At 38.2% G+C, this 25669-nt stretch overlaps 1 protein-coding gene across 3 annotated transcripts in view; it reads right to left on the bottom strand.

Annotated features, from left to right (window-relative positions):
- Window positions 1-25669, bottom strand: part of ARID1B (AT-rich interaction domain 1B) — a 325304-nt gene that overhangs the window by 227912 nt on the left and 71723 nt on the right. For all 3 annotated transcript variants that reach the window (XM_053972619.1, XM_053972618.1, XM_053972621.1), the window contains one exon: window positions 16313-16459. In XM_053972619.1, the coding sequence (XP_053828594.1) occupies window positions 16313-16459 (147 nt within the window). The remainder of the gene's footprint in view (window positions 1-16312; window positions 16460-25669) is intronic.

A 25669-nucleotide genomic window follows, 5' to 3' on the forward strand; every position in this document is an offset into this window, starting at 1 on the left:
GTGGCTCTTGAGAAATAAAGGATCGGTTTGCTCTAAGTAAGCTGCAGGCTTGGGAATCTCTCAGATGAAATATGCATGGGACTGTGTGTATAATTTTATCTGTTTATATACATGTATTGTCCAATAAAAACAGTCCATTTATATCCTAAACATAATGATTAAATAATAGCATATTTCACTAAGAGGTTGGCCTCATAACCAAAGCACTGTTTAGTATTAATTTCACTGAAAAACAGGAGTGAAAATCCCTACTGCCTTTCTTCAGTTCTGCATTTGGAAATTTTGTTAGCAATAGAGCATATTACAGAATAGCTACAACAGATTTTGAGAGATAAATAAGAAAAAAGGACAGAAGTATTAGAGTAAATTGTCTGTCACAGAGGAAATGCATGGAATTGGCAATTCTCGCAGCTTTGAAAGGTCATTTTTCTTTCTAGCATCTAGGAATGGATTTATCGGGGACTGAAGAGAGGGAACATAAGGGGAAGAGAAACATGTTACCACGTGTTGTGCTACAGTCATGGCTGAGGAATTCCCCATTGATACTGGGGCTCAGTCTTCTCCTGGGATTCCTGACTTTTATTTTGACTTCCAGCATTTCATCCATCATTGACATCAGCTTTCAAAATAAAGCTTATGACTTTTTATGAATCACAGAAAATCCTTCCTCCCATAGATGAGCATGTGTGTAAGACAGAAACCCAGGCTTTTATAAACAGAAGGCTACAAGTTTCCACTCAGAACTTCCCAACTTGGCACAAACCCAATCATATCATAGCTGTTACAGCACAAACTGTCAACAAAGTTGTAAAATAACTAAAGTCAGGGTTTCCCCCATCAGATTTTAGAAAAGCACAAGGACAAATAATCAGCAAGTCATAAACATATACTCAAAATAGCTGAGGTTTAGACTTTTTTAGACTTTTAAAAACACATTTATGATTAAAGTAGGTAGACAAAAAAAAAAAAAAAAAAAAAAGGGACTAGACAGACCCTAAAGCCTATATATTGGGTAAGCTGCTCAGAAATTGATCCATGAACAATTATTATATTTGGGACGCAATAATAATAACAGCAACCAATTGCTCATAATTCACAGAGCCTGGACTAGTTATTCATCTCCTATTTATGTACACTTTCAGCTTTTTCTGCACATTGAGGAATATGGAGCTCAAGATTTGTGTAGTCTAAGGAGTAAGGGAGGAAATGGGATATTTTCATCCCTCTTGTTCTCTGTTACTGTAGTCATCTTATAGACTTTCAAAGTCTCTAATTCTGGTGTGGGATTTCACTACCACAGAAGTTTAAAGTGACAGAGTGAGCCTACATACTGGCCTGCAATAAAGTCAAAGGCTCCTTGTTCCTGCCTCCCACAATTCTTGCAGCTGGACACACAACCCTTAGTTTGTATTACTGGTCTTTATTAGACCACTTTGTTAGATGGTGCAACTTAAAACTTGCCAGGTAAGTAACCTGTTCCCCTTCAGCTTTATCATGGCTTACTGTGTTGAGCTGGCCTTAGGAAGGGTTGGGTCAGCAAGAGAGGAAGGAAAGTTCCTTTGGCAGCAGCCAGCCATGAGCCTGGCTCCACACTTGCAGGAGTCAATTATACTGCAACCACTTTGGAGCAGGCCACTACCAGACAGCTTTTTCCCTTTTTCATGTGCAATGGTAATTAGTGTCATACTTTCATTCCCTAGCTGGACCTAGCCTAAGACAAGCAAGCCTGTCCACATGGATGTGTTCTCTGCAAATCTGAATGAATATAGTGCCAAAAATTACTGAAACCATGTAGATGCAATGCACATTTGTTTTAAGTTTTGCCGAAGAAGATTAGATCTAATTATTAAATAGTTTAAATTATTTTTAATGGAAAATGAAAGCATAGTGAAAAGATTAATGTTTGAGGGAAAACCACATTTAAAGGAAGGCTGGGTGAGAAATGTCATTCAGGCTTCATTCACTTCTACTGCAGTGAGTTTCAGAGGGATAACATGACCACCCAGGAAGATAAGTACCACGATGGTTAAACAGAGACAAGATAATTTATTTAAAATAATATGCTAGAATTCAATCTGAAAAAACTCATTAAAAACTATTTTAGCCCATGTTCTTGATTCAGTGGATTAAGCTTAAGAAGACTTCAAGTGTGAGAGCAGCAAATTCTATAGCAATGTGACAACAGCAAAACTGAACACAAATGTTAATTTTGTTTTTTGCCTCGGACCATTTGAGAATGGAAATCAGTACCCAGTAGAGCAGCCAAGAGAAGTGGACAGCCCTACAGTACAAGAGTATTTTACTCATCTCTGAAGGAATGCTACTGAACAGAAAGGAGCCAAGTGATATTTTATGGGCTATGCTAGAAGGACATGCCTTATTACCAGTCAACCAAGCATCTGTTCATTCTGTGTAGATAAGTACGTATCAACACATCTCCCCTATTTCCACCTTCTGTACTAAGACTACAATAAAGAAAAAATTACTTACCAGAATGGTGACATATCCCTAAACAGCCAACTTCTAGCCAAACCCTAATACCTAACATGTAACCTACCAAGTTATATATTCTCTGGTAACACAAAACTGACAACAAAGGCCAGCCAACCTGTTAAAGGAATATTGTAGGTAAGGCTGCACTCAGAAAAAATGTTATGCCCAAGGGCACAGGCAACACTGAGCCTCATGCAAGCAGCCCTGTGAGGAATGATCCACTAAGGACAAAAGAGCAGAGATGTTTGCTTGAATCCTGGCCAGAGGGTCTGCAAAAGTCCTGCAGGAAGTAGATGGACTCTTGCACAAGTTCTTGGGTCAAGAAGAAATACATACATATGTATCTTGAATTTTATGAATCAGAAATGGGGAAGGAAAAATGAAACAGAAGCCTGCAAAGCCTTGAAGAAAACTGCTATCTTGTAGCTGGAGAAACCAGCACAAACCAGCAAGCAAGTCTCTTGCTGCACAGGAGGAACAGGTGATTGCAGGAAAAAAAATTGTTTTGTCAGTCCTAGCACCTATTACATCAACAAAAAAGAAGAGTGTGCTAACCACCGGAGGTGGATTACCAATGCAGTCTGGTAATCCTCTTAAACGCGTGAGTTTGTGTTTACGTGATGAACTGAATAAACCCTGTTCACAACCAGAATACGTAAATAATTTCAAGCCAACTCTCTACCACCACCACGGAAAGCTGAATGGAGACAAGGAAAGCAGCGGTTCTGAACAATGGCAATCAGCAGGTTGGCATCTCCTGCAACACACTGACACTATTTTGCTGCCTGCTATGTCAGTGGGACCAGCAAGCAGCAACTGCAGCTCTTTCAGGTCGTTATCATTTGCCCACAGTCAAGCCAGCGCTGGAACATGCCCTCAGAAACAAAGATGATACTCTGCCTCATCAAGTTAACTTTGGTCTTGAACATCTTTACAGCTACTAAAGGAAATCAACAACTTCAGAATCTTGCCAAAATAGCCCCTTCCTTTTCGAAGAGGAGAAATTAAACCAGAAATCATAACTAATCTGTAAGAGAAAAATCCTACCATGTACATGGAGACAAGTGAAAAACCTGCCAGTTTGCATGCCTCACGTGCAGACCAATCATTGTCCATAAGATACCACATCACCTTCCTAAAATGTTATTGATACTGTCCCTTCCAAGATATCTGTGGTTTCTTTCTAAAACTTACTACTTCCTAGATGTCCTTTGTTAGGCTGATTTAAAAAAAAATGGCAATGATAACATAATTTTCTCGCTTCACGATCCCAGTTATCATGAAATGACATCTAAGTTACGTCGCAAGGCACTGCAGAGGGAAGAAAAAAAATACACTATGAAGCAGTTGATGCAAAAGATACTTAGGTAAGCAAATATATTATTGAGGGTCAGCTCATCAGAATTTTCCAGAAGTTATTAGCAAGTCAGACTACCTAACTGTCAAAAGATTTTTGCTGTAGAATACACTGAAAACATTTTAAGCACAGACAGGGTCAAAAAAACCTCCCCACATCTTACAGGAAGATTTTTTGTTTGGGCAACACATCTTCTAGTTGCATATTAGGTAACCTGAGCCAACTAACAAGCCAGAAGGGTCTTTCTTCCTCAATGCTCTAGTCCATTTTCACATGTGTCTTGCTACATGGCCTCCAGGAGCCACATTAAGCAAGTGATGCAGGAAGAGCTCCAAGATGAAATCATTCTCAGAAAGCCTTATCTTGCTTTTCTCTTTCACCACTATTGCATTCCATGGATCACAGAGCATATCAATAGTGGATTTAATCAGAAACAAGACATTTCTTCTCGTTTTCCACTCTCATACTTGTAACATGCCACAAGAAAAATAGGCCAGTTTGATGTTTGTATTAAAATGTGACTGTTGCACACTGCACAACCTGATAAACAGCTGTCAGCTCTTCATTTACAGGCAAAAAAGGTAGGATTTTGTTCTACAGATCTAAAGCTCCAGTGTAAATAAAGAGATGAGAGAGAGTCCAAAGAAGTAATCTGAGAAATGTAACTTGGAAATGAGGGGGTAAAATGATCATTTTATTTCCATGCATTTTCCCATGTTTTTTTGACTATTCCTAAAAAACCCACAAGGCTTGACAGTCCGACCACGCTTTCATTTTCTACACCCCCTCCTTCCTCTCCCTGCCATTTTTTCACTGACAAAGCTATATTTAAAACAAAACAGAACAAAAAAGTTTTTTAAAAAAGGGGCCTGGTTGGTTTTGCATATTCTATTCTTTATAGTCACTTGGGACAAACTACTATGTTAATGTGGTGACTTACAGATTTTGTGCCATCCAGCATCCTGCCCTGCCACACTAGTCCTTCCTAAAATTCCAGGAGGAATGCATCGCTTCAGCAGACCCGAGATGTGAAGCTGGGCTGAGGAACAGCTCTGCACCCCAAAGAAACAGCTAAACCTGGCAAAAGGTGGGAGAGAGGCAGGATTTAAAACCTGCCGTTTCTTTCAACTCAGCTGCTGCAGAAGCAGAGAGCTGGGGGGCTCTGTGCCCCAGAGGGCAGCAGCCTGCCCCAGACTGCCTGCTGCTGCTGCTGAGGAAGCTCTCCCAAGCATACGGCTCACTGGCAGAAATGAGGTCAGAGCACTGCCCGCAGCTTACAGCAGAGCTGAAAGCCTGAAGCCAGCTTACAGAATAAAGAGAAAAGCTGCACCGAGAGCAGCTGCTACCTCTAGGCTAATCGAGCTAGGTACCCAAGGATGAGACTTCCTCACTCAAGACTGGGAAACATTACTTCAATGTTTTCTTAGGGGCACGTCTGTGTCTGTGCTTTGAGGTAGAAGCCAGGACTTCATCTAAAGGCTCATGAAAACCTGCAAATCAGTGAGGAAGGGCTGCAAAACATCACTGAGGTTACATTTAAAAAAAAACAGAATAGAGAGGTTTGCTTCCTAGCCCTTGTCCCTCATATATAAAGCTATATCATATAACAGACAATTTATATCACAGTCCAGTGACACCTTATTTAAGAGAGCCCTTAAATAAAAACTGAGAGGAGATCTACCTACTATTTTATCAACAGTACAATCATAGGAGAGAGAACTGAAGCTCAGATGCAAAAAAGTCTGCAATAAACTTGGTAACGAAGGTATTCTCGACTGGTCTCTACTGTTTTGGTTAACTTTGGTTTTTCAGTATGTGAAAGCGTGTGTTACATTTGAGGCTGGCTACTGGAAGGAGAAAATTAGCTGCATTACCATCCTCTCTTTTTCTGCAGTCTGTGAAGACACAGAGTATCTGTGCAAAAATCTTTAAATCTAGCCCACCACATGGAACAATATCTTAGTCCAAGGAGTGGGAAAAGAACAGTAATTTCCAAAAATAAGTACCCAGCAGTAGAAGCAATTCAATGGACTGCAAAATACAACAGTTTAAACCAACAGCAGTAAACTATTTCTTTATTCTTTTGAGATAGGAAAGTCTTCACCACCATCACCACAACCACAATTTCTCAAAAGAAAATATTCCCAGCTGGGCTGGTGCTGGGAGTGGTAGGAAGAGGGGGTAAGAGGATGGTGGACAAATGAAAGAAGTGAAAACTTAAAACTCTGAGACCAGACCCCTGACTACTCTTTAATACAGCAGTGAAAAAACAGCGATATTCATTAAAAACTGGTAAAGGATTACTAGGTAATAAAACAAAAATGATCCTCTTTTTTGTGAGGGTGAAGGAGAACAATCTTCATTAATTCTACAGAGACCCAAATCCCAGACTGGTTATAGCTGGTTATTTAGCTTTCTACCTACAAACACGCATGTGGAAGATAGCTTCTTGGCAGTCAGGGATAAACATGAGGAAGACACAAAGAGAGAGGCTGTGTTCTTCCAGAGCTTAATATATTGAGGGACAGCTCACCAAGACCAACAGTTGTTCTCCTATCTTCTGCAACATAAACACCAAGTAGTTTTGTCAACATGCAAAGGTAAACTTGTTTTTTAAGTGGTATCTTATTTATTTTGATTTGCTACTTCATTCTTTGTTGTACATATCTGAGTGCAACAACTAAAACACCCTGTAACAATTCAGTTGCATGCTCCAAGATCTATTCAAAATCCTACTACAGTCCTGGAAAGGATAATGAATGCATATGAAATATATGCTGGTCAATATTCAGATAATTCATTGTCTCTACAACAAAATCCCAATGCAAAATACAGAAAATAAAACCAAATATATGTATACTGAACAGCTTCAATTATTAAAGAAAATGCATGCAGCCAAAAAAATGCAGTGTTAGATTTTATGCCAGGAATATTAACAAACTTATTTTCCCTACCTCTGAGGAAAATAATGTGTGTTAATTTAAAGGCCGTAAGAGAATACTGCTATATTGTAATGGCCATGAGGTGCAATTTACAAGGCCACTGAAATTTGGAAATATATGCTGCTCAAACATACAGAACTACAAAACTCAACCAACCAACCAAACAGAACAAATAGTAAAAAAAAAAAAAAAAAAAACAAACCCAACCACTTAGATTTATTAGTAGTTTTTAGACTTTACAACATGATTACTTAATTCAGAATGCTATTCTATTTGCATTTTAGAATTTTTCTTAGAACAGCATTTATGCCTTTATATTCTAAAATATTTGCCTGCATAACTTTTGTCAATTAACAGCCATCAGATTAGGGGGTCATAAAATAAATAACAATTACATGATCAGGTATCTTCTGATAAATTCACGATTCTGTTTAACTTACTGCTACATTTCAAAGGCATGGATAAAATTATTTCTGGGATATTAATTTAGCTCTCAGAATAACATTAAAAGAAAACCTTCCCTGAGTAAGGAGAGTGGTAAGGGTAGCAACAATAGTTATGATCACTAATCACCTAAAAGAAAATAGTTTTTATCAGCCTGCATTCCAGTAGTGTTACTATCAAGTTAATTAATTGACTCCTATATATCTAAATGCCAAGCAATTAATGGCACTGAACTATAGATGGCTTTTCTTTGCTCTTATAAAGTTATTTTATAAAGCAAATGCAATTCTGTCACTTCACTGATTTAATGCAGGGTTTGTGAGGTTAATATTCTAAAGCAATTGCAAAATAAAGAACTGCTTTAATTAACCTTCTGTGATTTAAATACTGTGAGAAATCAGAACTCAGAAACTTTAAATAATATCACCATCATAACAACAACAACACTTTGTGGATCAAAGCCAAACCACTGATTTGAGAACTTTTAAGAAATATATTTGGACACATATATCTTACTGTGTTTCTAAACTCGTTAAAAAGACCTTTCTCTAAGCATAGCATACCAAATCCATGATATATTCTACATAGTTTTTGCAGCTGAGCTGAAAAATGTTTCCTTCTAAGATTATTTACTTATAAATACTGAAGTTCTTAGTTTGAACAAATGATTCAGCACCCCTGCTTTTTGCACTAGAATACTTTGTGAAGATTTTTGTTATGGACATAAGACACTGCTCACTAAATCTACAAACTGACTGCATGTAAGTAACTGATCACTTAAAATTAAAGCAGCAAAACAGGACTTCCCTTTTCCTAGGAGATTAAGTTTTCTCTCTTTCCAATTTAGCTGAAGGGAGGCTTTTATTGCCAGAGTTTCTTTATGATATTGTATGCTAACTTCATTTTAGTACATGAAAAAAAATCAAGACTCAGTCCTTTCAGCATTGCATATCTTTCAAGCACAAAAGCTGCAACATATCTGCCAGGCTCAGAATGATAGAAAAACACAGGAATAAAAATTAAAAACCAGCAGGATACAGGTGGTCATGAACATTCCTGCCAAACAGGTTTGCAACGTGTGCTGACCTATCTCCTCTGACTATCCAGCCAGGTATCATCAAACCCCCATCAGCAGCAGATGCCTGAAGAGGTGCACTTGCTGGTTTCTCAGGAAAAGAAAGGTGACCTTCAGAATTCCTCCTTCAAATGGAAAAGCCTGCTTTCAGCAGAAAACCATTAAGAGATGGAGACAGCAAAAGAACATATATACTGAAAAAATGTTTAATTACAATGAAGGAACTTGAAACTGAAAGTGCTGTTCAGTTGTTGAGACAACTCAGAGGCAAACAAATTCTTTCACTGACAGTCCTTTGGAAGATTATAAAACAGAAGTATAAACAAGCTTGCTGCATTTTATACATGAATAGTGGTACCACTTTGCAAGATAAAGTACTTCTCCTTTCCCAGTAGTATCACTTAACAAATCCAAGTTACTATAAAGACAGCTATGTGTAAGGGGTAGTAATACATGCTAACTTTAACAGCTTCAGGCCTAACAGACTGGAGTTGGATTTTTATTTGCATAAGTTGATCACAATCTCTGTAAACACTCTCTGTAAAATAACAGGGCCAAGAAAGTCTTCTCTAAATCTGAATGCAGATTTTAGGGTTTGGTCAACAAGCCTTCAGCAAAAACAAGCCTGCGCTGCTGTGACTGCTGCTCTGTGCTATGCCCTCAATTTTGTGTTTGTGCTCAGGTGTGAGTTTACAGACAATTATACTTTTCTTCTTCTGCCTGACTCTATTCCTTCTAGCTACTTGGCTCTGGAAGATTATTCTCCAAGTCTGACAGGGTAGCATCTATTGTGATCTAATAAATACAGAGAGAAATCACTGAGGAAAAAAAGAGAGAGGTTTGACACATTTCCTGGAATGATACAAGCAATGATGAGCAAACAGAGCAGTCCCCAAATGGACAATAATCAGCCATTCCCACTACTGGGAGAAGATGTAGCACAGGAGTCAGTTTCACTGAACTCCTGAGCTGAGCTAAGTAACCTCCATCAGATAAATAGCCTTATGCTTAACACTTATTTGCTATCATAGCAGCATCATGATTATGAAATAAGACTTTATAAAAGCAGAGATCTAACTGGCAAAGATTTCAATCAGTTAAGTACTCATTGAACCTACAAGGGTTCAAACTCCTCTTGTCCTTCCTGAAAATATCATGTGCTTAAGAAAGGCTTAAAAAGGATAAATCAGTTTTATACACAAGTTCAATATGGTTCCTATAGTATTTCAACAGCTCTTATATCAGTGTTCAGCAGGTGCTGGTCACTGGTGGCTTGACTAGAAGCTAGGATTTAAGTTGTGATGTGTGAGTTTGGAAGCCATCTGCTGAAAGCCTGCTCCCCTTCCCTGCTCTCCCCAAGGCCAGTCAAGTTTTACTACAGATGCAAGTCAATATTGCACTCTGCCTTTTGGTATCTCTCTGACCTCTCTGAAGCACGTTGCAACAGAAGGTTCAGTGTACCAAAACTGATGCCTTCATACAAAGAAATACTATTGGTGTCATACAAAGAAATACTATTGGTGTTCCTTGTCCCCCATGTCAGTTCCCCCCATTAAGAGAGGCTGAAATGGCTGGCAAAGTATATCTGTCTGTCTGTATCTAGATCTAGATCTATATGAGTTCTTAATGTCATGAGCCTGGGATTAAATATTTTACATTACTTCCCCCTAGTACCTTTTCACTCTGGGAAGAATATAATTGCTCCTAAGCTAAAAACAAGTCCAGCATTTCAGAATGGAGTGAGTGTACACTGAGCACTAGGCATCTCTGTTGCTGAGATGACAAAAGCCATGAAGGATTTATGGTACACAACAAGCAGTGGTGTCAGCCACTGCTGCTGACAGCAGGCAATTATCTCTTCTAAACATTAAATTTGATTATGAGTTCCCATATAACTGTAACAGCCAACTTCCACAAAGAATACTTTCCTATATGCCTGGCAGCAAATGTCATATTAACATACAAGCTTGTTCTTTCCCAGATTTCTTGTGGTTCATAACCCAACAAATATTAAGTGCAACCACTCATCTAGTGGTAGAATGATTACAGACACAGAAGTTTAAAAAGGACAGAAGGACAAATGATTTTTATTACAATTTTTAAGACATGCACAGCTGTATGGTAGTCCTTAAAACAAATTTAAATTTAAGTCTGAAGGATTTGAGACTAAACTACAGTACAGTTGCCTGCTAATTCTGTGCCAATTTCTAGTAGGTTAAGAGTGAAGATTTTACTATAAAGAGTAATTGCATTGAGGTATACCAATTTGGACTCACTGAGGACTGTCTGTATTACTTACTTGTGAATTTGATATTTGCATGTACGGCAGTTGTTCCTATTATTACAATACTATTTTTGTACAGTGTTACACCCCAAAACAGCTTGACAATGATAATTAACATGTTGCTTATTATACTGTTTAAAGAACTTTAGCAGTTCACATTGAATTTAAAAACAATACTTCATCTTCATTGTATCAAAATCACTTTAATAATTTGGTGCATTTTGCCACAATACAATTTGTTCTGTTTTCATGACAGTCATACAGATTGGACATGAAAACAGATTAATTAGTTTCACATTTTGTTCACATTTTCGAAGACTGTTTTAAATCAGGAAATGTTTTATCTGTCCTACCTTGCACTGACTCAACACTAGAAACAGATGTCTGCGAAAGAACTTTCTCATCATCATCTCAGGCTTAAAACTGAGAGTAATTCCAACCACTGATCCCAGTTCAGGGAAACATAGAAGTCCCTTATGGAAGCATCAGTGGTCTGCAACCCTCTGCCTGGAGAGACTGACCAAGGTGTCACCAGAGATGCTTCCCACCTTCTCATATATATGGCCTTCCTGCTTCCGATGCCTTTCTACCTGGGACTCCTAAAAGAATTCACAAATTCCTACTGGCCTAAACTGTATTTATCCCCTGGCCCAGTCTCAGGAAAAAAAAAACCCACCAGTTAATCTTGCTCTTTATTTGTCCTATACAGTTTGAGTTGGAAAAAAATCTTGCCAAGATCAGTAAGTAAGGTATATTATTCTGGGAGGGGGCAAACAAGATTTTGTCTAGCTTTTAGAACACCTAATAAAACCTGTGAGACAGTGAGAGAGTGTTGTTCGTTTGCTTGTTTATAAAACACTTTCTCCTTTTAAGTAAAAGCAGACTAAAGAGTGAGCCTGAGCTACTTAGAAAAACCCATAGTAACCACAACAAATGATGTACAAACACACACAAACTCTTCATGCACACAGTTAACCAGAATGACCAATGCCCCAGAAAAGGGCACATACATGCCCCACCTCAAGGACCTGGACTTTTTGCCCATTTAATCTTATGCCTGTATGTGAGAAAAAGGATCAGCATTTTATTCTGGAAACTTGCAAGCAGAGAGCTTCCAGGAAGGTGTAAAACAAAAGATGACTTCATTCAGGGTAACAGCAGTAGGTGTAGAATAAAATCACTATTTTTGTTTAACTAAGAGTGAGACCATAACTATTTTGCAGATCCATTTCATCTGTCAAAAATCTATATGGTCCCAATTCATAAAATAACACAATAAAGCTTAAAGGCACAATTCTATCTCGATACATATGAACACATGCTACATAAAGCAAGGAAATATATAAACATGGCTGTTTACAAGCCAGTTGGAAACCATAACAACCAAAAATATACATCACACTATCTTAACAAAATAATGTTTAATGATGACAGTTTAAGTTTGCAATTACATGACATTCTTGAACAAAATATCACTTCTACTTATGGCAAAAGATTTAAAACTGCAAAAACAAGCGAAGCATTTATTCATTTATATGCCATTTCAAGATGAAAAGCTCTGCCAAGGGCAACACTATAGTAGTATAGCACATCTTTCTTCCTCTTTTTTCTTTTGAAGAGCAGTAAAGGTAAAAAGAAGTTAAAGAAAAAAAAAAAAAAAACAAACCAAGGCAGTATCTACATCTACTGGCAATATCTAATGATTAATGAATCTGCTACTGCAATAAATTTGCTTAAAACAAAGCTCTTCCTTTAATGGTTTTTACACAGCAGGTTCCTGATATGAAGAGGGGATGACTGATGCTGGCTTACAATATGGTTCTATAGTAAACTGTGCCAGTATTACTATCAAATCACCTCTTATGAAACTCCCTTTCTGCCTACCATGCAATCAATTTAACAAAGATCTAAACAACTTAACAGTTCAAACATTCAAATAAATCTCATTCTCCTCCTTCCCATCTATGCTTATTAGAAGAATGAAAGTCACAAGTCACTGGAACAGTCCCAGAAATTGTTTTATCTGTTTACTTTTATAAGACAAGATTGCATATTGAATTCAAATGAGTCAAGGAAAAACAGCAATGGCTTCACACTTCCACAATATGTGAGAAATGAAGATGAGCACCAATTCTAAGGCACAACACAGAGTTATACCTGACCTCAGGAGCTCGCTCACAATGTGTCTAAAAGAGCAAAAATAAAACATCGTCTGCAAGAAATTTCACATCATTTTTCTCCCTATAACAGAATACCCAGATCATCACACTATGGGGTTTTACATAAAAGGAATCTGGTGGCAAGAAAAAGTCCATCATCCAGACAGAATAAACACTATTTTCAGCTTTATAATCTCCAAAACAAGTAGCTTGACATAAATCTACAAGGGAAATAAAGAAAATACAGACAGGAAAAGAAGGCAAATTAGAGAAGCCTTCTTTCCCCAGTCTAGCAATTCTCTTCTTCCTCCTGAAGCAAAACCAATTCAATCACATTCACATCACAAAATCAATATAGAAAGACAAAAAAAAAAGGTTAATGAAGAATATAGAAAACACAAAGGAAATTAATTTGCAAGCTGAAAAGAAAGAACAAAACTAAGGATGACAGACAGAAAGGATGACAGATTGTATGACTGAAACTACCTCAGTTTTCTAATTGACAGGATTATATAAACAGGATGTACTGATATTTTTAGGAGCAGAAATAAGAAAGATACACCAACTGGTGCAACAGGTAATACTGGATTCTGCAGTTGATTTTAAAATTGTGTTTAGAAAATGTAAAGCCAGTTTTAAGTCACAGCAACACAATCATATATATTCGAAGAGACCTTCAGAGAGAGGTCATATAGTCAAACCTCCAGTTCAAAGCAAGCCTAGCAAGAACAAGGTGCTTGGGGGCTTTGTCTAGTTGAATTTCTCCAGTGATGGAGATTGTAGTCTCTCTGGAATTTTCTGGGGGTTTATAATTTTTGAGCTTGTTTGTTTCTTTTAGAGAGTTGCAACATCCCCTTTCTTAGTGTGTCCCTGTTGCTTCTTGACCTTCCATTGTGCCCCTGAGGTGAGTTTGGCTCTGTTCTCACCCACATCCCCAAACTGGTACCTCTCCTAAAACTAAACAAGTACCTACTCCTATTTCTCTTGCTAAAACGTCAATCAAATAAATTATAATTCTTTATTTTTCCAAGATAATCAGTCTCATATAAGCAGGGATATGTATGCTTAAGTAAGCACAGTTTGTAATTTTTTTCTGTCAGCAGCAGAATTTAACATATGCTTCCAACTTTTTTCGGTTTTTGTTTAGAATTAATTTTTGTATTTCACATTGGTTACCACTTGATGGTAATTCTACTATGCATTACCAGCAGAGAAATAACACTTCTGCTGAAGTGTCAGAAATATAAACTTCAATTTCTTGTGTTAGGAATTGCTTTCTAGATGAGCAGTTCTCAAAGAATGGGAAAGTGCACAGTGGTGAGGTTTTACAGAGAAACATGACAGAAGAAGTGTTCACCTGCTGATTCTTCTTGAGAAAGGGGGAAGAGCAGCTACGGAACCGATCTGGAGATCAGAAAAGAAGCAAGCCCCAAGGTGCTTTAGAACTACTTATTATTTATACAAAATGGTCCCATCTACACACAAATACTCCAATTACACAGTGAAATTATCATATAATTCAGAACCTGGGATCAGAGTCCAAAACTTAAGAGGCTGACCACTACAGCCATTCATAAACCATCAAGAATTCAGGTAAAATTCTCACAGAAAGGACTACCAACTGCAAAGCTGTATTGGTGAGGACCTAATGCATCATCTCACCTTGCAGACTGTGGCAAAAAAATGCCTACTGACCTTCCTAAGATGCCTTGGAGCCTGGATTTTGACTGTCCTTCAGTGTCAGTTCAAATCCTCAAAAAGGGAATTTGGCTACATCAAGGCTGGTATCTTTTACCTGTGAATCTGCCCCTGCCTTTCTCTTCATCCCAGTTCTCAGAAATTCAAAATATATGGAAAGCTTTACTCAAATTTTACTTTCATCCTTCTATGATCCCTCTCACCTCACTTCTCTTTCCCAGCTATGATAGCAAATGATGTAATTGGAACACATATCAACAGATAAATCAGTACCTTGTTACTCTTAAGGCCTATAAAGTTGGAATGTTTTGTATATTTTTTAAACCAAAATATTCAATCCGTTCAACTGATAGTATATTTATAACATGACAAGGTGTCCAAGGCAGCAAAAAACCCATTTCAATTTCATATACTGTGATATGTAGACACTAGAGCAGCAGTGTTTCTTCTATCTTATAGGCCATATTACTAGGTCTTTATCTGCTGAGACTTTACCAAGATGCTTATGAACAGTATTTTCAAGTCATAGAGAAATCAAGCATTTAATGGCTAAGTAAAAAAGGAAGAAAATTAAATTTAAAGACACAACTGCAATCTTTAAAGTTGCAGTTGCATATAATCCAAAAGACAGAATGTGGTGACATTTACAAGAATATCATAGATACAATTAAGAATTCTATTTCATAAACCATCCAGCATTTTAATGAAAAAAGTTAATTCTCAATGGAATTTTAAAATGTAGATGAAGAAAAATTAACATGTAATTACACAGTGAATTATCATAGCTTTATTTTAAAGTCAAAGGAGGGGAGTCTCCAGTATCATTGCCACTTCCAGCATCTTTTGTTAGTTTATTTTACGCACTATTTTTATTTCAAGCTAAGATTTCTTTGCACCAGCATAATCACAAAATGTTAATCAACCGTGCCTGACAGAATTCCCCAGTGACTTGCAGCAAGTGCTGATGCTTCCACTAATATCCAGTCTTGAGCAACTCACTTTTGTTAAATTTCCCAGGATGGTGAGTATGCTTTAGTTTCATCCTTCCATTTCCAGATCACCTCTCCATGATTAACAGAGCTGAGACTGCAGACAGAACTGAGTCTACATGTTCAGCTGCATCAGCTATGCACATCCATTTTGTTCAGTATCTAAAATCCAAGTGTTTCTCCAGCTCTGGGAACCAGACCCATACATTATCACTTCTGATCTTTGTTAAAAACAGAATCATTTGAAGTTAATTTTAATGCTTAATATAAAGAGCACAATTCAAAACCAGCAATGGATAATGGATTGTGCGGTTTCCCTAACTGGATGTGCAAACTGACAGCATTCAAATTAGTAGCTGTAATATCCATAATACATAAAATATCTTTTAAGTAGCTCCCTTGACAAAGCAACTCCAAAATGCCTTGAACTCCTTCCTCCACAAAAAACCCAAAACAGCAGTGACCATACTAGATGCAGGAATTCTCAACAATGTCTGTCTTGTGAGGAAACAACAACACAAAAGCAAGTTAAAACTCCAGCATCCACTGACATCTCATCAAGAAGTTGTTACGTTGTTTTTAAAAGCACAGATGCTGGGACATTTGCACTGGCTTTACTCTAAAGACATGGTACGACATAAAGTCTGAAAATGTGCGCAGATGTATTAGTGCATATATCCTGAAGACCGTTCAGAAAGATGTGGTCTGATTCCATCTTTATTTAATTTTGGTCACTTTATTGTTTAATTATTGCTATTTAATTAACACCGTTCCCTCGAAAATATGAGGTGTGAGTTTTGCTCATTGCTCACGGGTTCCTTTTACACTTCCAGCCCCAGAGTGCCTGTCAGTAGAGAAGGACAGTGCTTACCTGCTGAGCCTGGTACCTCTGCTGGGCCTGCGACAGATACTGTGCCTGGGGTGGCAGGTGCTGGGGCTGCGGCTGCTGGTTGTAGTACGGCTGCTGGCCCTGCTGGCAGTAGCCACTTACACCTTGCTGACCATACTGAGGTGGGATCTGTTGGAAGAGCCAAGCAAAGCAAATTCATGAGTGGAAGCAGGACATGAAATCAAGCTGTGTCCCACCCGCATGGCAACCTCAGCAGAAGTGATATTCTCAGCTATACACCTGACCCAGCGGTCTGACCCCTTCACTCAGCAGTTAATGGGAGCCCTTAGATCCTCTTGCCTTAGCAGAAGGAGTAAGCCCAAGTGCTCTGCATAGTTACTCTTTCCAGGGGAGCTTCTAGGGAAAATGCTATGCTTCTGAACATCACGGTTCTGTAATGCCCATCCTTAAAACACAGCAGTTATTTGAAATATTTGCTCTTACGGGCACACTAGTGAGGCCAATCAACAGAGGAATCATTCTAATGTGCTGACCCAAAAGTTGAATTGTGGAAAGAAGGCACAACTACTCTTAAACAGACATTGAAAGAGAAATGCCTTTTGCTGGTTTTTTGGTTTGTTTTTTTTTTTTTGGAGCAATCAGGTGCTAATTTTTACTTAATGTTTTGCCCACAATCCTTAGGGTGTTATTGTTTGCATTTAAGCCTTAGTCTTGGGGTTTGACAAGATTTTGGTTTTGTCAAGTTCAATCTCTCTTAGTTTTCTCCCCCCTACTAAGATATACTTTTTAAAAAAATAACAACAAAACAAAATAACACCAGTTGGAACATGTAGTATGTACTGAGAACCTGCACACACTGAAAATCTATTAGAACCAAAACCAAGTCAATTACAGTGTCAGAGAAATTTTCTGCATTGATTTAGTCTGTAAGCCTTGTATCAATAGACACTGACATTTTCTTGAGGTATTTGAAAGAGCACACTTTCAATGGACTCCTGATATTGCGCCCAGATTTCCTTGATTTTAGGTACCCATGCTTTTCCCCAAATTTTAGTACCATTTCAGATGCAGCACATGACTTCTCTGTTCTAGAATGGAGCTCCCATTGGTCCTGCACATCCCCACCCTAAGCAAGTGTCTCAAATACCTGAGCACATCCGAAATGCTTTGATCTCTGAACTATTCCCACTGAGTTTCTCATACAACGATAAGTCTGTTTATTCAACAAGCAAACACCTGTTCTACCTAAAGTTAATTCACTACATTCATTCAACAGTATTTGCTAGGTAATAATAATAATAATAATAATAATAATAATAATAATAATAATAATAGTACAACATTAAATTTAAACACCTGCTTAGGCTGTTTTTGTTATCACAACTCGATCTGCTCCTATTACTTCCGCCAGAAGTTGGTAGTCCTACCTCTTGGTAACTCCTAAGGTCAGCACTGTAACCCCACTCCTGCACTCGCTCTCTTTGCCTTTGCTTCCATTTCATTTCCCATCATTTCACAGGCGGTTGAATGTTTCTGTGACCAAAGCAACCCTTTCTGACAAATACCCTCTCCCCAGTGATGCATAAATGAGGCCTTTATAATGCAAACTAAAAAGGGTGGGTTGGAATATCATCAGGCAAACAGACAGCTGGAGTCTGGGATCTGACAGAAGACCACACGGTGATTTGCCCATCATCTGCAAAGGTCACAGAGCCTGGACTGGTTCCTGTGAAATGCTGAGGAGAAACCTATGCTGTGGTCCATCTGGGTTCCAGTTACACCAGGAAGAAAAGGAAGATACCAAGACAGCAAAATATGGGCAGCTAGAAAGAAAGAAAAAAAAAAAAAGAGAGAACTTGAATGCCCAATTGACCAGATGGTAACAAAGCAAAAGATCAGATGCATGAGCAACCAGAATATTTCTAGAATAAAGATACTTGTACAGGAGAGCTGGAGTTCAACTGAACATAGGAGCCAGGTCACTGGCACATAAAGCACAAGAAAATGAAATTTTAAAATGAAGAGGGGATTAGAAGAACACATGGTTAAAAAGCATGGTATTGCTATGTCAAATGAAGACATGGAGATTCTGGGACATCAAGTGAAGATGCTGAGAAGAATCAAAGAATGAAAAATGGACATGCAGTGACTGCAGAGTAAATAGAGTGGCAATAAGAAATTCTAACAATACATGGACTTCTACACAAAGAGGGGTGGACTGGATCACTGGAACATCATATAGCAAACAAAAGCACGAATAGTAATTATATAAAAAATACGGCAGAAAGGAAAAAATTTGTGGGGTGATTAGTAGGCATCATCCTAGGATACAAATTCAGGGAGAAGACAGCTGATAACGAAGTAATATTATATGCTACATAGTATTTAAAAACTAATCAAAATAAAACTCCACCTCACCAAGCAGCAGAGGTCTGGAGCTTGGTCAGATAAAGACGATTGAGTGCTGGAACCACCATGCATGACCAGACTACAACGCTGACAGCAGCACACTAGCAAGATCAGCAAAAGGCACACCACAAGATTGATTAGGGGGAGATTTCAACTCCTCCCAGACAGACTGAGTAAGCAGACTACAAAGCTGAGACCACAGTATCAGATAACTCTCAAAGGTTGTTCCATGGAACTGCTGGTTATGGAACCTGCATGAGGAGCCACTGCCTTTGGCTCAGTCCAGAGCAGCAAGGATCATCTACTACTGCATCCTGCAGCTGCAGAACCACTGTGCATCAGTGACCATAAAGGAGTTAAATTGAGCATCCCTACAGGAACAATCAAACCCAAGGAATCTCCTACTGTCGCGCTTAACTTCAAAAAGTGTAACTACACAAAAAATGAGAAAGCTTGTTAAAAGGAATCTCAGACAGCTATGAGAAATGAAATCTGACTGGCAGCATCAAAGCTGTTTAACAATAACCACATGGAAAGCACAGAAACAATATTCACCACCCATTCAGAAATATTTGATAAGAGCAAAGGGACACCAGCAAGGCTCACTGCAGCTTTCTAGAGGCAAAAAGGCAATCCCCTTCAATAAGCCAGCGCCAGGTCCAAATGAGTAAAACAGAAAAGACCGTAAACTCTGCCACTTCAAATATAATAAGACAGGCCAGAAAGAACTGTTGGAACAGCTAGAAAAGGGAAATCAAATGAGTAATGATTCATTTCTTCAAACACATCAGAAGTAGGAGGTCTGCCAGAGTCTGAAATGACAAATGATGATGAAGGTATAAGGGGAGATAGAGAGCACAACACCATCACAGAGAAGCTTAACAAAATCTTTGGCTCTAGTGTGTACTGTGGAAAAATCTTGGAGTGTTCCCATGCTGGAGTCCTTTATGAGGGACTTGATAAATATCTCTGAATCTGATAGAACTTTTCATGGAATAAAGTGACAAATGAACAGTCAGAAGTGGCTAGGGACCATAAAGTATCACTCCAGAGGTCTAATCAAATTTAAAAAGCTGAATTACTAATGACCATATACAGCCTCTAAATTGGAGCTGCCGTGGTGTGTGAGAATTGCAGTATGGCTGAAAAAGAATAGTCAGAGATTTGAGTAATTTAAGACTATGTAACGCTGATAACTGTTCTGGATAAATCAAGACAGAGAAGAATGAAGATGAGATTTAGGAAACATCAACACAGCAAAAGAAAATCACTCTCTACTGACTTCTTGGACTTACTAGGAAGGGTCAGACAAAAAGGTTCAGGGAAATACAACAAGAATCATCATAGGTATAGAACAGTTTCCATAAAAAGCACCTATAATCCTTTGAGGATGGAAAAGACACCAGGAAGTAGGAACATGGTGGAAAGCTACAAAAGCATCTTGTCCAACAATTAGGATGCATTCAATAGCAGAAGCAAATTTCAAAACAAGAGGGAAACAGGTTTTCTAGTCACAGAGGTAGCAGATGTTTAGAACTCCTTGCCAAATTGATGTTTTGAAAGCTGAAAGTTTACGTGGGCTCAAGCAAAGACTGGACAAGTTCACAAAAGAGACATCCTCTGAGGGTTACCAAATTTATAGAGCCACATCTGGCTCAGGAAGTCCCTGAAGTGAAAATAGCTGGAGGCTTGAAGAGTACTGGGGGAAGTACCACATGCTTGCTTTGTTCTGACTCTCCTCCAGGCATCCAATTAAAGCCTCCACTGGAGGCAGGATATACAGGGCTGCATGAATCCTTGATCTGCCCTGATAGAGCCATGACTTCCTTCTCAACCCTTTTCAAAAGATAGTCGAGTCTCTGGAGAAGACAATGAAACTTTGCTCTGCAAGATACTTAGTAACAAATGTAAGCAACCTGAAGAGGCAATAACACCTTGACTGCCAAAGCTCTGAGATTGCTCCACTTTCTTAAATATTTCCCCAAGCAATCTGCTTTCAGACACTGGTTTCAGAAAACGTACCAGGCAATTCTTCTGATCTTATATATCAGTTACTTACATTAGAATTTTCCTCCATATCCTCCCAATTCAAACTGTTTTAGAAAAATAACCAAACACCACCACCTAAAATACAGTAACAATCATAATGCTACATATATGTTTGGATGCTCTTCTCTTCAGTGCAGAGACTCATCATCACTGCCTTAGCAGAACACTCCATATAATGGCTGTGGCTATTTAAATAAATAACAAACAACAACATGCAAATTAATCCTGCTTTACTGATGGGAATCACAAGATACTGCTTATGGACAAATGTTTATTAAACAGCATACAAAAAAAAAAAAAAGGTTAATTAAAATCTCCCCAGAACAAAACAAATCTAAAGCCAATTACTTACAATGCTTGGAGTGAATGACCCAAGCATCCTCTTTCTTCATAAAATAAACCCTCCCTCCCCTTCTCCCTCAGACTCGTATTTTTTGTGGCCACACAACGCAGGAGACAAGAATTTAGCAAACTTCATCATGCCTGTGGTAGTGCAGACGTTCTGGGGACAGCTGAAGAGAGAACAGACCTGAATTTGAATCTATTTCTAGGCAAGCACAGAAACTGTAATAATTACTTTGGACTACTATCTGACTTGCACAGTATAAACAGCATTATTCCGGGAGAAGTATGACTGACCATAACTGATTACACCACTCTGAACACAAACAAAGGAAAGATCAGAATAGAAGGAACAAAATTGGCAGCCAAAATGAAGAGATGGGGAAAATCCAACTAAACCTATAACTTAGCCCATTATCTTTAATTCTTGTTTGAATAAGAGACCTGGTGGCAGGCATTCTTTTTCCAGGTAATACCTTGATAGAAATGGAAGTTTCACGCAATTTTTGCATGCGCAGTCCATGACTGATGTCAAAGAAGAAGGCTCATTAGACAGCATTAGAGTCATTATAATAATTTTTTAAATTAAAATGTAACAAAATTAGTGTGTTAGCATAGGTACACTAATAGTACTAGCAATATGCAGCTACTGTCCTTTTACAGCATCCTGATGGCTAAATCCAGTCAATAATGGAAGAAGCTTTTCATAGTCCCTATCACAAAAAGCTCTGCGAAGTCGCTCTGCGATCCACTCAAACACATCAGATACCATGACATGCTCACTACAGGGGAAGAGTCCTGGCTACATCCCTGCTTCTCCCTGAAATCTACTGGGTGCCCAAAAAGTGAGGCATGATATCGGATATCCATTTCCCTGGATGACACTTGTGGAAGGCAAGAACACAACCTGGTAGCTGTGGACCACAGCTGGGGAAAACAGGTCTGTCTGACCTGATCCGCATTAAGCCCGGCTTACAGACAGAAGAAAAACTGAACTTCAGGGGCAGGGGTGCCACTCAGAAGAAAGGATGGCACTACCTGGTTCTACAGTGGCACTACAGTGGCCAACTTTGCTGAGGAACAGTGAGATAGAATATTGTGAAACAAGTACCATCCTGAGGAATATAATAATCAGTAACATTCCACTTTCTTAGCATCTGTAACACTGTAATTACATAGAAATTAGAATTTAAAAATGTATAGTGAGGGGTATTCTCAGAAAAATAAAACCCTACTACCTGGGTACTTTACACTAGGAGTAAAACAGCACATTCCTTCAGTTTACAAAAGGCTACAGTGTTTAATTCTAATTATTTTAATTTTACAATGATCAATTCAGTTATAACTATAAAGAAAGATGTCACTCAGTTCCTATCAAACATTCAAATAAAACACTTGTGATTTCCGAAACAACTTCTGCTTCAGTTTTAGGTTTCCAAAGTCAGACCTCTGCCAAACCCTAAGTATTTTCCTCCAAACATTCAAACCATGCACTTCTCCATACTTACCAAGAGAAAGCTGTAATAGGAAACTAACTCCCTGACTTTCACACACTTAACAAAAAGGTCTGTTTCATATCAAAAACTTTCAAATTCACATAATCCCAGGTCTTCCTCTGTATGCTTAGCTGAATTATAGGAAGGAGAAAAATATAATATGCTTATACAGCATAAGGAAATCCTCTGGCACATGTTCAGTAGAATATTCTGTCACAGGGCAGCATGGTCTCCTGTCTCAAATCAACATGTTCAACCCCAGCATGCTTGTGCACACAATCTTAATGAAGGCTAAAAATCCTTCTCACTGAATGACAAAAAAGGAAAAACTCTAAGAGGAAACCAAGTAGAAAGCTGGGTGTTAATGTCAAGGCTATTAATCAGAGGTAGATCTGAAATCCTGATGCTACGGAATTTTATTCATATATTCTATAAATTCTATTACTTCTTATCACTTAGCTTTGACCTTTTGACAATACATTGGTTGCAATGTTCACCTGTGTTACTGTCTTTCCTACACTGCTTGCCTTTACACTGAAGTATGAACTTTAACATCTTATTAAGAGCCTTTAAAATATTAACACTAGGCCTGATACTGGTCCACCCTGTGACCCAGAGCATGGAAGCAAAGGCATAAAAAGCATGTTTCTGTGTCGCAGAACAATAATCCCCATTCCAAAACTTGCAAGGTAGTGGATTTTGCAGAGTCATTAAATGCATGCCTATGTTGAAGACTGCAGTGCAGCACACAGATCTGCAAACTAACTCAGATACTGGCAGGAGCCTACACCAAAAGCTGTGCTCAGCTAATTTTCCGTGCTCCACAGAAGGGTGAATTAGGTCAAAGGGAGATCCACGCTCTTGTAGCCAGACTGCTTCTTGTACACAAGCCAGTTCATTAAAAAAGGTAGCTTAACTGTCTTCACAAGACACTGCAGTCTGCCAGTCTGCAATGCAGTCATACCCAGTGCTACAGAAAGGACAGGACTTACACACATGCCTGTAATCCTCTTTTCCCCAAGAAGTACACGGCAGCACAACTACACCACTTGTCAGTGCAATGTATACGGCATCACATATGTACCTGTCATAAGGTGCTCTCTACATACTGCCTTTTACTCTAGCTTAAATCAAAACAAGAGCTAACCAAGTATTAATACAGGCAATTTTCCTCTCCTAGAAAAGCCCCAAACCAACCTACCAAAAAAAAAAAGTGTAAGAAATCTTCTAAGATTACATGATTAAGGAACTCTCCAGTCAGAAAATACAGATGTTAAAGTTCCAAAAGCAACATTAACTGAGCCATGTTACACATATATAGCACCTTCTCTTTCTGATTTATGTTGTCAAAGGCATTTCATAAAATACGGAGGATGTGAAATGTGGCTTAGTTACTGTGGCTGCTAGAATCTTATCATTTATGTTTTCTGACTTCTCAGCTGCGCAACCTTCACATCTTATTAACATAGTTTTTTGCATAGATTGTAGTATGGAATAGTACTTATGTTTTATGTATTGACATATTTTTGATGTACAGAGATTTTGAATAAGTTTGCTATTCTTCATGATGAGAGCCAAATAAATAAAGACTACTGCCACAAAATAGTCAATCATTTATACGGGAAAGCAATATCTCTCCTTCCAAAAAAGAACACTTTGATTCCCCTGTCAGAAATTGATGAAAACTACCTCTGCTGTAAATGCTAAATCTATGCCAATATCACAACCAACTCCCACTCCCACCTTTCCCTAAAAACAACAAACAAACAAAAATTAAAAATTTGCATGTTTCAGGTGAGCTAAAATTAGTTTCAAGGGAGAGGTAAACAGCTGAGTCTACAAATAAAAGGAAGCATTTTTTCCTACAATAGTGTTGATTCGCACAGTGCATTACAGCTTGAATTAATGCAACATTTGGTCCATTCTGCAAGTTAGGGATGAAAATATGATAATCTCCAGTAAGAGATTTCTACATTGCTGTATCTATGCTCTCAGACCAACACTATAGAGAAGACTAAAAATTTGCAACAGAATTGTTTTTAGAAGTGCTATTTTGATACACTGCATTACAAATAGAGAGAAATCATAGTGCCTACACACACACACTCTCAAGTGATGAGTCAGGTAAGATAGCTATTCTTATACTCTGCCTTCCTTCCTTTTTTTAAAAAAAAAAGTGATCAAAAGAATTAAAAGGGATCATGTAATCTGCTGAAGTAATAGGTTTCCACTTTACAAACCAACATAAGGAAAAGCACATCACAACTGATCTCTGATGTTTCTAATGATTGTGGCTTCAGTAAAAACCTTGTAGGAAACCCCACCTCTTACTGTGTGAGTAGCATGAAATTCACCTAGGAAATGCCAGCCATTACAGAAAAATGCAAAAGCCTATATTTAACTAATTTTTAATCATATTACAAATAATTTATTACAGGGCACTTCTTGAGCATCCATGAATGGAATAAATAGTGATATTTGATCCCCAAAACCTCTAGTTGCCATTTATTTTCCAGGAAATTTGTAACAATTTTGACCACTATTTCTTAAATGGTGATTAAAATAAAGATGGTCGAAAAAATACAGAGAAACATATTTCTTCAGACAAATTCTGCAATGCCATTCAAACCTTCTAAAGCAGGGAACACAAATGGGAGGTATGCGTTGAATTTGAATAGCAGGTAATCCCGTCGCATGAATAATCCTCCAGTTTTATGCCTTTATACACAGAGAGACCCCTAACACTTAACTACTGGAGACTGAAAAATCCCTCAGTAAAATAGCTTTCACTCTACATTTCTTCTGGCACATAGTCTTGGAAGGAGGAAAAATCGCAAACATTCTTTAATCTCAGTAGTGAGAAAAGGCAGAATGTGCACACACCCTGTTTATCACTGCTTCCCTTGCATCTTGCACACCCTTGAGTTTTCTTTTTTCCAGTTTTTCGAGAGAAAAGGGTGCTTTTTAATTAATTCATGCTCTTCTCCAAAGATACCAATCTTGATGAATACTGTCTTTACCATTCCTAAACTCAATGGCTTTCAGAACTAAATAATTTGAAATCATTCAGAGCTCTTCACCA

Source organism: Vidua macroura, chromosome 3 (genome assembly GCF_024509145.1).
Source record: "Vidua macroura isolate BioBank_ID:100142 chromosome 3, ASM2450914v1, whole genome shotgun sequence".
NCBI classification, from domain to species: Eukaryota; Metazoa; Chordata; class Aves; order Passeriformes; family Viduidae; genus Vidua; species Vidua macroura.